The 15,942-nt window shown below is 38.3% G+C and overlaps 1 protein-coding gene across 2 annotated transcripts in view; it reads right to left on the reverse strand.

Annotated features, from left to right (window-relative positions):
* Positions 1 to 15,942, reverse strand: part of RNF17 (ring finger protein 17) — a 114,586-nt gene that overhangs the window by 12,563 nt on the left and 86,081 nt on the right. For both annotated transcript variants that reach the window (XM_026454202.2, XM_026454201.1), the window contains exons 25-30: positions 13,833 to 14,122; positions 8,258 to 8,421; positions 6,068 to 6,187; positions 4,675 to 4,755; positions 2,523 to 2,648; positions 1,304 to 1,363 (exon numbers count right to left, since the gene is read on the reverse strand). In XM_026454202.2, coding sequence (XP_026309987.1) covers positions 1,304 to 1,363; positions 2,523 to 2,648; positions 4,675 to 4,755; positions 6,068 to 6,187; positions 8,258 to 8,421; positions 13,833 to 14,122 — 841 coding nt within the window. The remainder of the gene's footprint in view (positions 1 to 1,303; positions 1,364 to 2,522; positions 2,649 to 4,674; positions 4,756 to 6,067; positions 6,188 to 8,257; positions 8,422 to 13,832; positions 14,123 to 15,942) is intronic.

The following is a 15,942-nucleotide window of genomic DNA, read 5'->3' on the forward strand; positions in this document are numbered from 1 at the left end:
GTTATTTTCATAAATTACAAAGGTTTACTTAAGTAAACTCTTCCTGCACAAAAAAGTCCAAGTGACAAAAGAAAACAAACAGATAAACTGGACTTCATCAAAATTAAAAACTTTGGTACTTAAAAGGACACTATCAAAAAAGTGAAAAGAAAGCTGGGTGTGGGGGTCCATGTCTTTAGTTCCGGCTACTCTGCAAAAAGGCAGGAGGGCTGCTTGAGCCCCGGAGTTCAAGATCAGCCTGGGCAAGACTCTCTCAAATCCATTAATGTGAAAAGACAACCCACAGAATAAAAGAAAATATTTGCAATCATATATTTGATAAGGTACTTGCATGCATAATTATAAAGAACTCTTATAGCTCAACAATAAAAAGATAAATAACCCAAATAAAAATGGGGAACTGATTGGAAGGGATTTCTCAAAAAAAAAAACCCACATATATATATAAATGGCCAATAGGTACATGAAAAGATGCTCAACAATACTAATCACCAGGACAAGCGTATCAAGTCTACAATGATATGGCACTTCATGCCTATCCTAAAACGGCTAGAAAAACAGATCACAAGTAGTAATCTGGTGAGGACATGGAAAAAACGGGGTCCTTGCACACACCCTACTGGCATGCACGTAAAATGATGCTGCCACTTTGGAAAACAGTCTTGGAGATCTCTAGAATGTTAAACATAGTTACCATAGACTCAGTAATTCCACTACTAGGTGTATACCCTAAAGAAGGGAAAACATGTCTACATAAAAACTCGTACCTCATCAGACAGCATTATTGGCAATCACTGTAAGGTGGAAACAACCCATGTGTCTATCCACAGGTGAATGGTAACAAAATACATCCAGACAGTGGAATTTGATTCAGCAATAAGAAGTGAAGCACTGTTACATACAACATGTATGAACCTTGAAAACGTTATGCTAAGTGAAAAGCCAGTGACAAAGGACCACATAGTATATTATTCTATTTATATGAAATGTACAGGATAAGCAAATCCATAGGGACAGAAGTGGCTGTCATGAAGTTAGGGAAGGAAGAATGCAGAATGACTGCAGCTGGTACAGGGCTTCTTTTGGGGGTGATAAAATGTTCTGGAAATAGATGGTGGTGATGGTTACAAAACAGTGAACAATACTGAACACCACTGAACTGTATATTCAATAGATAAATTCTATGATATATCAATAATATTTCAATAAGACTGTTATAAAAGAAAGCTCTTTCTGTCCTGTATCAGATCCCTTGTATTAATGAAGTGTCCAAAGTTTCCAAAATACCTGGATTGTTACTTACCTCAAACCTTATTTCCCACTGTTCCTCTTCATACTTTTTATCATGATCTGATCTTGGTTTCTGAAATAATATAGTATTGACTAAAATCACCTTTAGCTATATTATTTTAAGTTACTTTCCATATTTAATCCCCACAAAAACTGGGTGCATTTCCTTGTTGGTATTCATTTGTTAATTTCAGATCAATTACAGGAAAATCTAATGTTCTGAATAATCTCATCATCTTAAGTTTTCAACAATCAGAAACCTCAAATGTATGTTAACACATGTATGTCAATGCTAATTCATTTATTGTAAGAGTGGGAGCTCTTACCTTTCCCTTTAAAATGTTCACAGTGAATAGTGCAATTAGAACAGAAAGACTAAGTAATCTTTATAAAACTTGTTTAATAACGGACGGAACTTCTTTTACACACACACACACACACACACACACACACACACCCACAACCACACCTCTGCTTTAAAGAGAAAGCTGGCAGTGAGGATTACAGGTACAAAGTTACAGCACAATTTCTATTTGAGAGAAGAAAGTAGTTTTCTTTATCCGTGGAACAATGTTTGGTTGTGTACTATCACCAAAATGAATATTAAAAAGTCTAACAAGTAGACTGGAACTCTAGAAATAAAAATATCTTGTGATATAAAATATAATGATGCATAATCTATTCCTATAAAAAATTTATAGCAGCTTCAAATGTGAAACCATATGTTATAACACGCTGTATTTTTTAAAGTACTAAACCACAGAAGCACCAGGCAAGGAATGAGCCAGTTATGGAAGCTAAGTTCAAAATGTGGCTCTGGGTTTCCTGTGAGAAGGCAAATGAGAGAAATTTTGTAATACACGGCTTTTGTGTCAAGTAAAAGGAAAAAATATTTTACCTGGAGCAAGAGCCCTCTTCTGGTATTGAATTCTATAAAGATTTTAGAATGTGCATCCCTACATTCAAACAACACTGAATAGCATGGGCATCGCACTAGGTTTGAAGGTACAGAAACATTGATTGAATCTTAATGTAATTAAAGTCTTTTACAGGACACTTATAATACATGACACAGTCTATTTATCTTTCTCAGCAAAAATGTGTAAGTCCTCTAGACTCTCTTAATAGATCAGATATGTAGAATCATATTTAAGACAGAGTGTAAGACAAAATGTGACTTTTAACTAGTCTGTTCTATACTTTAGATTTTTATAGAAAAATAGTTCACTTACTTCTTTCAACATCTCCTCAGTATGTTCAGAAGTACAGTATTTATAGTATGCCATAAAATAAGAAAGTGACATTCCATCAAAATAGAGGTGAATAGACAATTTCTCCCATGGACTTTTAGGTAATTCCTATTTAAAGTTCAATAAAGGTTATTATTATAAAAATAAACTCCATTTGATGACATTTTTATAGTCAGCAAATATTAAATTTAGCTTCTGACAATATAACAGTATTAACTAGACAGTTTGGCTAGTGACTCATTTCATAGAATTTTCATCCTGGTATTTTGACATGCTATAAGGGAATAATTCTACTACTTTGGTTTATGTGACATACACTTACAAGTCCATAGAGTTTTCTAGTTATTTACCACAAAATAACTAAGTTATATATAATTCCAATTCCCAAATACATCGCCTTTAGATGATACTAATAAATTACACTACGTAGAAAGAGAAAGAAAAGGTTACGTTCAGAGGTGGAGAAATAAAAGTTTCATTTAAAAATCCAAAATCGGTGGGACTCGGAACAGTCTACTGGGTACTGAATGTGTCCCAAACCGTAAGCTGACCCACAGCAATTCTCTTCATTTCCACTGAGACCACCTTTGTCCAAACTCACTGCTGTTTTACTGCTGCCTCCCAGCAGATCTTGTCCTCTCTCTTCTTACCATTCAGTCTTCTGTCAATGCAGTCCCCTCCTGCCTAGCCCTGCTCCTGCCTCAGCACTCTTCTCCCTGCACCCATGTGGTCTGTCCTCTAACCATTTTAAGGTCTTGACTCAAATGTTACCTTTGCAGTGACATCTTCCCAGATGCATGTTTAAAGTGGAACCTCCTCCCTAGCCATGCCATTCCTATCAGCCTTTCCTGCTTTGTTTTTTTTCCCTTAGCACCCATCACTATCTAATATTCCTCATAGTTTATTTTCTCTTTCCCACCACTGAAATGGAAGCTTTAGAAAGGCACGGATTTCTTAGTGCTCAGCCCCCCCAGCTGTGTGTCCAGACCTAGAGCAGCGGCTAGCACCTAAGAGGCCCTCGGCCAGCATCTCCCTTTGTGTACGAGGGAGAGGAGTGAGTCTGGGCGAGGCCTGCTGTCAGCTGGGTTGTGTGGAATGCACATTCGTGGTCTCGGAGACACCTGGCAGCCTCTGCTACACCACAAGCTGTTCTTCCGTGTCAAGCGAAACAGCAATGAAAGCTGTCTAGACAAACTAAAAATTTCAATCTCTACCATATTTCAGTGACTTGCCATGGAGACTAAGTAACTAGGGAGGGACTCTCAGTACTAACAAAAGCTACTTTCTTGTTTAAGTGAGTCTGTGCCTCCTTTAGGTTTTTATCACTCTATCATCATCCTTTAATACAGAAATACTTTCCTTACCATGTATCTTCCCACTCGGGTCCTGCAAACACAGCAGCTGCAGGTTGATCCCATTACCTCACTGCTCAGAAACCTCCACTGAGGCTCTCCCTACCAACCCCACCAACTGGCCCCTACCTCTCCTGCATGCTATTCACTACCACTACTCCTCACAAAACCTCCACTATTCGAGTCAAACGGTTCTACCCTTTCCCTCAAATGTCTCTCTGTACCTTTGTGCATTTCATTTCCCCAGTCAGGAGAACATTACCATCTTTAAGGGCTACCTCAATTCTCACAATCTCTAAATTCCTATTACATTTACTCTTTTTACCAATCACTTGGCTCCTGGCATGTTACTTTGTAGTGCAAATATTCTAGGTTTTTGTCTTGTTTCACTAACCAGATATGTGCTTTGAGGACACCGATCATGATAGACTCCCTGAATTCCCAGTACCTAAGACAGTGCTGAGTGTTCAGCACCATCTTGGAAACTGCTACATATAAACATATCCAACAATTTAATACTGCTCCCTGTAACAAAACAAGCTGTTAATAAAGAATCTTTCATATTAGTGACTTTAATGGTTATGAAAGTTCTCAGGAACTTGTTCAAAATCAGGCTTATTTAAAGCAAGCCTAGGAACCAAACTGGTAGTTTCCTTTACGCTAACAAGTAATTCACCATAAGAAGGTATATACCATTGCTTATCAAAAATATCCTTCAAATTATGTTAATTATAATATTTTATGGCAAATAATTTATACCACCTATATATACTTCAAATTACCATGATGTGAACGTCCACCTCTCTCTTTGAAAGCAGGTGTTGAAGAACTTCTATTGCATCTGGTTGCCAGACATTCCCAACCTATTTGGGATTAATAAACTCAGATTCTTTTATGCTTTCATAAAATAAGATCAGGAAGCAAATTAAGATATACAAAAGTAGCCATAAACAAATAATATCAGACAGCAGTACAAAATACACAAGCAGTTCTCAGAGAATATCATAGGTACATGATAAAAACATTTAAAAATGAATAATATGAGTACTCATTTTATGCTTTAAAAATATAAACCTGTTAAGCCAGAGGTGAGAAAACACACACACACCCTACATTTAAAAATATTACATGTAAAACTTTTTTAAAAGACCAATATGCCAATGCAGTGCTTGTACGAGACCTGCACTATGTATTCATTAAGGAATAGTGATTGTTACGTTTTTATGCGTTGAGAGGTTCACATGGAAAGGAAGTGAGGCTTCCTGCCAAAGCAATGTGAGTGAACCATCTGCAGTGGACCCTCTGTCCCCAGGAGATCCTTCGGGTGACTGCACTTATGGTGGACACCGTGACGGCAGTATCAGAAGGGACCATGACACGGTTTGGCTCTGTGTCCCCACCCAAATCTTATCTTGAATTGTAATCCCCATGTGTTGAGAGGAAGCTGGTGGGAGGTGACTGGATCATGGGGCAGTTTCCCCCATGCCGACTGTGAGTTCTCACAGAGCTATGGTTTTCAAAGTGTTTGGCAGTTTCCCCTTCAATCTCTTTTTCTCCTGCAACCTTGTGAAGAACGTATGTGCTTCTCCTTCACCTTCCACCACAACTCTAAGTTTCCTAATGCCTCATCAACCACAGAACACTGAGTCAATTAACCCTCTTTTCTTCAAAATTACCCAGGCTTAGCTACGTAGTATCTTTACAGCAGTGTGAAAATGGACTAATACAGATCCCTTGTCAAAACAACCCAGCTAAGCCACTTCTAATCCCTGAACCACAGAAATGGTGTGAGATAATGAAAGTTTACTGTTGTTTTAGACCACTATGTCTCAGCTTAATTTGTTATGTAGCAAAACAGAATAAAGCACTCTTTTATCTGATCTCCAGCTTCAAGTTTGTTGTAATTTCATTTGATAAAAAAATAAACTTTTGCAATCTTACACCTTCCCACTTATGAACATATCTCTTCATTTATTCAGATGTTTTACAGCCTTCAGTTTAATTGTGTAACTGTCTTCATAAAGGCTGTTTAGCTGTCTTAGCAACTTATTTGTTGGTGTTGTATTACTTTTTTGTTACAATTGAAATTTCATTTTACATTCTAAATATTTCTAAAAAAAATTAGTAAAAACTAATATTTAAAATTAATCACCCCACAAATTATTATGTACTCACAGGTGTGGTATTATGGAGCTGACAAGGAATACAGAACTGGGGTATATCAGGATACAGCAAAATAGGGTAAAGATGGCACTGTGGAATCTTTTCAGTGAATCCATGATCTAAATATTGTACCTGAAACAGGCCAAATAAAATTTACAGTTAAAATTTATTATTAAAAGCTAGGGGACAAAGGGAATTTCCTGTTATTTGAAAAAAAAGTAAAAAAGACAGCCCATGCTTGGTGGCTCATGCCTGTCATCCCAGCACTTTGGGAGCCAGAGGTAGGTGGATTGTTTGAGCCCAAGAGTTTGAGACCAGCCTTGGGAACACGGCAAGACCCCATCTCTACCAAAAATACAAAAATCAGCTGGCTGTTGTGGTGTGCGCCTGTAGTCCCGGCTACTCAGGATGCTGAGGCCTAAGCCCGGGAGGTCAAGGCTGCAATGAGCTGTGACTGTGCCACTGCACTCTAAGCCTGGTGACAGAGAAAGAACTTGTTTCAAACAAAATAAAAAGACATCATGAGAAGTTCAAAATATGGATTTTAAAAATTCCCAGGAAAAAAAAGCAATAATGTATTTACCGCCTCTTCCGATAGTGTATCAAACCTCATGGTAAAAAGGTTTTCTTACACATAACCCATCAGACTTTTTTTGAAAAAAACTGGGTTTTATTGGATTTACAAATTCCTCAAGAACAATCCCTTTTTGAAATGCTTTAATTTTGATAATTCAATTTCTAAATTAAGAATAAGGAACGCCAATAAATTATTTCTTCTGTTCCAACATAACGAAATGAACATATGACTGTTTAATTGCATTTGCTTGGCAATTACCATTAAAAAATAAAATGGAATTAAACAAAAATGTCTGAATACCTCACAGATAATTAAGGTATGGTTTCATGAGATGTTTATTTCTTAATGTGAATTACAGGATAAACTTTAAAAGATACCAGGTTAAGAAATGAAAAATCCATTGTGCATACTAAAAATGTAAAGTGACTACATGAAAAAAATAAAACGTGATGATTAAACTATCAAAGTTCTTTTAAGTAAGTAAAAATAGATATTTGGACAGCAGGAGAGTTTTTATAAAAGTTCACCATCTTATTTTGATTCTACAAATGTAAAGTTCATGAAGTATGATAACTTGATGAATACTGAATTTCATTTTACTTTGTAAAGAAAAAAAGGTCAGGGGTTATCTGAGCACCTCAAATGTATGTATAGGTGAATGTATGTCACTTTGCATATACACTCAAGTTGCTCAGATAACCCCTGTAACTATCCAGATGTTTAAGTACTCACCCCAAATTTGAAACTATTTTACTTCTTTGAAAACCATTAAAAGTTTGTAGTTCAATAGAAAAAGTGTAAGACTTAGAATCAGAAGTTTAGGAATCAGATGCTTGGATATTAACTCTAGCATTACTACTCAGTGACACTGGCAGGTCACTGAACCTAAATTTCAATTTTCTTTTTAGTAAAATGGGAATAATAATCTATGTCTAGGATAAGTGTAAACAAATTATAAAATACAAATGCATATAGGTGAAGGAAGCTAAAAAACCTGAAGTGCTATGTAATCATTAGGTATCATCATCAAACAGAAAATAAACGCCTGTCCAGGTGGAAACAAAACACTTTTTCACTTAAGCTTTTCCTCCCCTCACTCCAATTGAAACTAAAGTTTTCAAGTATATATATATATACACACACACACACACACATGTATACACACACACACACGTATACACACACACACACACACGTATCTTTCAAAGGATATAGCTATTTTTGAAGATTTTGAATGAAACCTGAGTGTTAGTTATCTCATTATTCTGGAAAGGTAAATTAGTCGTTATCCTGAAAAACTAACTGGGCCATAAACAAATTTGCTAGTGAGATATTTAACATACTGGAAAACACTGTTTTGTGTGGAAACAGGGCTACCCATTATCTCAGTGGTCCATCCATTAACCAATGATCAAATCCCTCCCTATTTTTTGCTTATTCAGGTTACTGAATATATTTGCAAATAACACAAAAAATTATTACAAACAAAAGTATAACATAACTGATGTTCCTACACGATTTTCATCAAAAGATGTTTTAATCCAATTTTCTTGTGTTCAAATGCAAAAGACTATTTAATGCTACAGCATTTAGCCTTAGAATAGTCATGAAAGAATGAGACTCACTCTGACGGCGCCACCTACAACCTCCATCACCTTGCCACGATACCACAGAGTATCGGATCCTCTTACTGCACATGCTTCTCCTTTTTTCCAGAAATAAGGCTCCAAAAGACCAAGGCATTTTAAATTACTTTGAATTTCATTTGTCATTTTGATTAGCTCAAATTCTGAAAAAAAAGTATTAAGGATAGAAAGCATTAAGGAAAATTCCCTGTCAATTTAATGACTTCATCTCTTCAGTAGTACAGTTAAAAATCAGTCTCCAAAACAGAACTTTGGTAAACATCTGTGTGCGTTTTAAAACATACTAGTAATAGCATATAAACAATATTATGATCTTTGCTTATATTTTGAGAGTACAAACATCATAAGGAGCTCTAAATACATACCAGCTAGCCTAATACGAAAGTACTACCAATTCAAAATAGGGTCAGTTTGACAGCCCTAAGTAAAACAGAACACAGGTTATATATTACTTGATGCTCAGACACAGTATAATGATGGGGATATAAATTAAAATTTCAATTTTGCTTTTATTGCTAACTGGCCCATTATTTCCACATATATCCATAACTGATACCATAGAAGGCAAGCTCTGGAGTCAGTCAGCATTCCAGTCTTACTGCTTTAGTTGTGTGATCTTGGGTAGTGAGTTCCCTTACCTCCAGTAAGCCTCAGTTTATCCTTCCATACCACCACCACCTATTCTGGACATAACAGCATCTTCCGGGAGTAACAGTACCTGTCAGTACCATCAAGCACTGCAGGAGGATTAGATGTAAAGCATCCAGCACACTGCCTGGCAGATAACAGGCTACTAGTTTGAACAATGACTATTTATACATGTCAAGCAAAGTTTCTGGGTTAAGTACTATTACTACAGGTCTCAAACATTATTTTTTCTAGAACAGCCAACTGTACCGATTTTATTCTGTCTTTCTAATTTAAAAATGTATTTAGGAGATCAACAAATGAGAGAAAAAATTCAGTAAATTCATAGCTACCATACCCTTATCCATAGGTACTAACTAGGAGCTAATGACACTAAGCCCTACGAGTGCTAGAGTTATCAGCTATTCCGATGGGCCCAGGTTATAGTCAGGAAGCATTTGCACGTAAGCCTAAAGATCTCAGAAGGGACCTGAATATTCTCAAAGGTTCCTAAAGTTCCAGTCATTTGTTGTGATTTCTTTTCTCATTCTCAAGAAATATAAACTTCTGTATTTATTTTATTTTTAGAAAATGAGACAGGGTCTCACTCTGTTGCCCGGGCTGGAGTTCAGTGGCATAAACGCAGCTCACTACAGCCTTGACCTCCTGGGCTCAAGCAATCCTCCTGCCTCGGTTTCCTGAGTAGCTGAGACCCAAGGCATGCACCACTATGCCCAACTCATTTTTGCATGTTTTGTAGTGATGGGGTCTCACGATGTTGCCCAGCCTGGTCGCGAACTCCTGGGGTTAGGCAATCTTCCTGCCTTGACCTCAAGTGCTGAGATTACAGCCGTGAGCCACCACACCCAGCCTGTATTCTGTTTCCATAGAGAGCCTGCAAACTTGTCGAAGTGACAGGTCTTACAAATCTGGAAACCCTCTACCCACATCGCCAGCATCTTAGTCCCAAGGTGAGGAAAATAAGGGAGACACGATGGTGGAAAGCAGGTTAATTTACGCTAGTCCTGATCTAAGAGTCATTTTAGCAGCCTATAGAAGCTGGTTTCATGTTGCTTCTCTTCCATGATGGGAGAGTACTGAGGATGTCTATATCATCACGGGTGGCCTAACTTCTAAATTCTTCCAACCACATGTGCCATTGCCACTCTCAGGTGTACAAAAAAATGGGGCTCCAGGATTTTTATATTCTCAAGGATCCCAAGGTTTACAGATGCACAAAAATACTGAAATCATGGAGCAAAGAGTAAAATCCTGGGTGGCAGCCCTCATATATCATGATGCTAAAAACACAACTACTTCATCATATACCTAACTCCCTCATTCTTACCAAACTTCATTACTTCTATTCTTCCAGCCAGGCTGAACCTCTTTGTCTTATCTATGCCTACCTCTGTATGAGTTCTTTCCCTAAAGCTCCCAACTCTAAACACGTCTTCCAGTATTTTTTTTCCTGTCCATATCTATCTATATTTCCAAAGCCATGGGGTTTGCAGTGTTTCTCAAAAAAGTTACCCTTCCTCATCTCTAGCCTAACTTTGCCTTTGCTTTGTGACCTTGCAACACTCTGCACACAGTGTGTCCCACAGAAACAACAGGGTATAGTGAAGAAAACACACAATTTAAGGAGCCAAGATGCACCTAAAGAAGAACAAGAGATCCAATGGATTTCAAGCGTTACAGGATATACAACAAAGTAACTTGTATACACAGTTTTAAAAGTAGTATAGGCTATATTCAGGAAAAAACTGGTGTTGCTGTATGGATAAATAGCATTAACACAGAACAGAAAATTCAGAAACAACTCACACATATATGGAACCTTAATCTTTGACAAAGTTGGCACTGCAGATCAGTGAGGAATGTGTGGAGTATTCACCAGATGAGCTGGGACTACTAACTAAACCTATTAAAAAAAATTGGATCTCTTTCATATCTACCAAAAAATCAATTCCAGGATAGCTTACACATTATGTAAAAAACAAAACCATAAACATTTTTTTACAAGATCATACAATGAAATAGCTTTCAATATCACAGTAAGAAATGACTTTTTTTTTTTTTCTTGAGACGGAGTCTCGCTGTGTCGTCCAGGCTAGAGTGCAGTGGCACGATCTTGGCTCACTGCAAGCTCCGCCTCCCGGGTTCATGCCATTCTCCCACCTCAGCCTCTGAGTAGCTGGGACTACAGGTGCCCGCCACCATGCCCGGCTAATTTTTTGTATTTTTAGTAGAGACGCGGTTTCACCGTGTTAGCCAGGATGGTTTCGATCTCCTGACCTCGTGATCCACCGGCCTCAGCCTCCCAAAGTGCTGGGATTACAGGTGTGAGCCACCGCGCCCAGCCTTTTTTTATTTTTTGAGACGGACTATTGATCTGTCACCCAGGCTAGAGTGCAGTGGCGGAATCTCGGCTCACAGCTGCAACCTCCACTTCCCACGTTCAAGTGATTCTTCTGCCTCAGCCTCCTGAGCAGCTGGGACTACAGGTGCCCGCCACCACGCCCAGCTAATTTTTGTATTTTTAGTAGAGACCGGGTTTCACCATATTGGCCAGGCTGGTTTGAAACTCCTGACCTTGTGATCCACCCACCTAGGCCTCTCAAAAGTGCTGGGATTATAGGCATGAACCACTGTGCCTGGCCCAAGAAAGGATTTAAAATGAGATACAAAACCAAACAACAAAGAAGATTGATAAAATTACATTCAGACCTTCTGTTCATCCAGAAACTCCCAAAAGACACTGAAAAGACAAGTAAGAAACTGAGAGAAGATATCTGGAACACATAAAAACCAAGAAGGGTAAGTATTCAGGATATATTAAGAACTATGAATCAGAAAGCAATGACTTAATGGAAAGTAAGCGAAGACATGGACAGGCATTCCAAAACCACAGAAATACAAATGACTCAAATACAAGAAATGATGTCTACCCCATAAGAAGGAAATGTTGCTGAGACAGGCGGATCACGAGGTCAGGAGATCGAGACCATCCTGGCTAACACAGGGAAACCCCGTCTCTACTAAAAATACAAAAAACTAGCCAGGCGAGGTGGCGGGCGCCTGTAGTCCCAGCTACTCCGGAGGCTGAGGCAAGAGAATGGCGTGAACCCGGGAGGCGGAGCTTGCAGTGAGCTGAGATCCGGCCACTGCACTCCAGCCTGGGTGACAGAGCGAAACTCCGTCTCAAAAAAAAAAAAAAAAAAAAAAGAAGGAAATGTTTATTAAAGCCATAGTGAGAGACAATTTCACATCCACTAGGATTGGTAGAACTTAATCTGACCTTATTAAGCGTTAGCAAGGATGTGGGGTAATGAGACTCTTAATGCACTGGTAGTGATGAGTGTAAACTGTTATAAACAACTTTGAACAACAATTTGACATTACCTAGAAATGATCCACCATTTTTTTTAATGGAGTCTCACTCGCTCTATTGCCTAGGCTGGAAAGTAGTGGCACAATCTGGGCTCACTGCAACCTCTGCCTCCTGGGTTCAAATGATTCTCCTGCCTCAGCCTCCTGAGTGGCTGGGATTACAGGTGTGTGCCACCATGTCCAGCTAATTTTTGTATTTTTAGTAGAGATGGGGTTTCATCATGTTGGCCAGCCTGGTCTCAAACTCCTGACCTCGTGATCCACCCACCTCAGCCTCCCAAAGTACTGGGGATGACAGATACGAGTCACCATGCCAGGCCAATGATCAACAATTCTGTTCACTAGATTATGTGCCCAAGAAAAATTCTGCCTGTGTATAACAAGACACAGGTACAAGAATGTTCACAGTAGGATTTTTTGTAATCACAGAGAATTTAGAAACATACGTGTCCATCAATAAAACAGATACTGAGATATAATCATTCGTGGAAATGCTGTTAATTCATTTAAAAAAGGAATTAATTCATCAAAAAAATGAATGAAATATAGTGAGATGCACCCAGGTGGACAAATCTCAGACAATTTGATGAAAAGTCACAAAAGAATATGTACATTTTGGTTCTGGTTACATAAAGTTTGAAAGATGGAAAACCTAAAAAATTTGTTTAGTGATGCACACAGGAAATGGTAATTAGCAAATTCAGAAAAGTGGCTACATCTTGGGTGGCAAAACAGGAGACATGATCACGTGGGGCCACACGAGTCTGCTTAGGTAGGTTCTGGTGATGCTGCTTATCATATGGCTACTTATCTTAATGTTGTTATTTAAATAATACATTTTATATTCTTTCACATTAATAACATTTTATAGTAACTTTAAAAAATTCATTTGAACTCTACTTTTAGTCATTTTTAATGGGATCAGCACATTGACCCATTGTGGGCGTCATCCTTTGGGATCCCATCTCCATGTGAGGAATTCCTACTACATTTCGCACTGTGAGTAAAAGGGCCTGGGCCTTCATTTCCTTTTGCTTTAACTTCGTGTAGTTATCAAAGTTGCTCAAGGTTCTACAGTTATGAAGCAACTCTAGAGTGACTGCCTTCTTTGGCACATGTTTACCTCCCAGTGTGTGATTTCACTTTGTTTTGGAGCTTGGTATGTTCTTTACTTTCATGCCAACTCAGTAAATGTTAATTTTTAAAAAATTGGCATCTGATCTGACTTATTTGGGAGAGTTGTTCAATCTGCCGTAATAGTGGGAAATGGAAATTCCAAATTCCTTTCTTCTTATACTGAGAATAGCACTCACATAATTATAATTATACAACACTGCTATGTTAGAATAATGAAAAACTGCACTAAATGATTTTTATGTGTTAGGCATTATTAAAAGCACTTTGCATGCATTGTGTGAAATCACTTAGTTCTCCTAACAACCTTGTGAAAATAACGTTCAAAGAGGTTGCCCACAGCATTTCAATCCCTGTTGTTCTTAGAGAACTAGAGCCTACATAACACACAAAGTCTCACCTGATAGTTTAGGTACCACAAATATAGTTCCATCATCACCAACACAGCTGACTGTTGCCTCAAATACTTTCATGTTAGGAATAGCTGGTGGTTTATACCCTCTAGTGGTTCTTGGTTCTAGAATTTCCTCCTGAAATTCAGATACTTTCTGTTCACTGATTATGTCAGCAGCTTTCTTGTCAGGGTCAAAGTTAGTTTTAATACAGTTAGTAACTACTGAATCTTCTTGTTCCAGGGGGACTTCCAGAGACTTCTCAGATAATGAATGGCTGTTATCTAATTTATTAATTCTGTAACATCCAAAAAAGAACACATCTAAACATAAGCAAATATAAAATTCTGGGTAAAACAACATAAAAAGAATCCTTCAGATATACATGAAATTGAAAGAAAATATTTGCTCTAATTTGTTACATTAAAAACTAGCATAACAAGTTAAAATTAAAACTACTTTAAATTGTGAGACTGATGAGAAAAAGCAATAAAAATTTAAGTAAATGTTTTAAATTTCTATATTTACAGACTATGCTCTCTTAAAATTTCATGTGTGTATCTCAAGTATTGTACAATGAATTCAATATTACTAGAAGATACAACACCTTTAAGATGACTTCAATTTATCAATTTAGTCCACAAATAGAACAGACATCTGGCAAGCTATTAGCATCCATAAATACAAAGAAAACATGAGTCTCTTAAAAAACAATAAAGTACTATTCATATATTAGGTGTTAGTGGTAACATGTTATATTTACTCAGCTTTTCTACTTTATATTATTCTCTTCCAATTAAAAAAAAAAGGTAACCCTATTGTACAAAAAAATAAAACCTTAGAAGGAAATATTAATATTGATTGTGTTTTAGGGGAATTATGGCAAGTTTCTATTTCTTCTCATCTCCTGTACTTTTAAAACGAAATAAAGGCCGGGCATGGTGGCTCGTGCCTATAATCCCAGCACTTTGGGAGGCTGAGGCGGGAAGATCACCTGAGGTCAGGAGTTCGAGATCAGCGTGGCCAACATGGTGAAACCCTGTCTCTACTACAAATACAAAAATTAGCCGGGCATGGTGGCGCATGCCTGTAATCCCAGCTACTTGGGAGGCTGAGGTGTGAGAATCGCTTGAACCCAGGAGGCAGAGGTTGCAGTGAGCTGACATCACAGCACTGCACTCAGGCCTGGGCAATACAGTGAGACTGTCTCAATCAATCAACCAATCAATCAATAAAAGGAAATAAAGCATTGACGAAACAGCCACATAATTCCTCAAATACCCTGCCAGTCCCCCAACCCACCGCCGCCTTAAGACAGCTAGTAGTTTTAGTCTACAAAAACAGTAAAGAACAGAACAACTGGTAGCAGACAATGTCAGCAGTATTAACTTGCCTAGCATTTTCCTTTCTAACATTTCTTCTATCAAGGAATTGCTTTGGCCTAAAGTCAAAGCAATTAGTTGTATGCCAAAGCCCCAGCAACCCAGGCCGCATCTCCCATATCTAGCCTCATGTCCCACTTTCTTTCTGACTTCGAATTCTCTTTCCATTTCATCAGGACTGGGGTCCTTGTTCTGAATAAGGTAAGATATAAGTTAAGGCAGACACATCTATGGCAATCTGGCCACGTCTGGTACAAAGTGGCTACTTGGGACTTGTGTCTCCAATTCCAACATACCTCTATGTCTCTAGAAAGAGAGAGAAAAGAGGCTTGGCGTGGTGGCTCACGCCTGTAATCCCAGCACTTTGGGAGGCTGAGGCAGGTGGATCACGAGGTCAGGAGATCAAGACCATCCTGGCTAACACAGTGAAACCCCTTCTCTACTAAAAATACAAAAAATTAGCCAGGCATGGTGGCGAGCACCTGTAGACCCAGCTATTTGGGAGGCTGAGGCAGGAGAATGGCATGAACCCAGGAGGCAGAGCTTGCAGTGAGCCGAAATCACGCCACTGCACTCTAGTCTGGGCAAGAGAGCAAGACTCTGTCTCAAAAAAAGAAAAAAAGGAAAGAAAGAAAGAGAGAGACAAGATTAAGCTAGGGTCACAACCATATCCTGATCCTGTCCCTGGACCAAAGGTGCTTAAACTCCAAACATAGAACCGGAAAGGATCTTTAAA

The sequence above is a fragment of the Piliocolobus tephrosceles genome, chromosome X, assembly GCF_002776525.5.
Source record: "Piliocolobus tephrosceles isolate RC106 chromosome X, ASM277652v3, whole genome shotgun sequence".
Lineage (NCBI taxonomy): Eukaryota > Metazoa > Chordata > Mammalia > Primates > Cercopithecidae > Piliocolobus > Piliocolobus tephrosceles.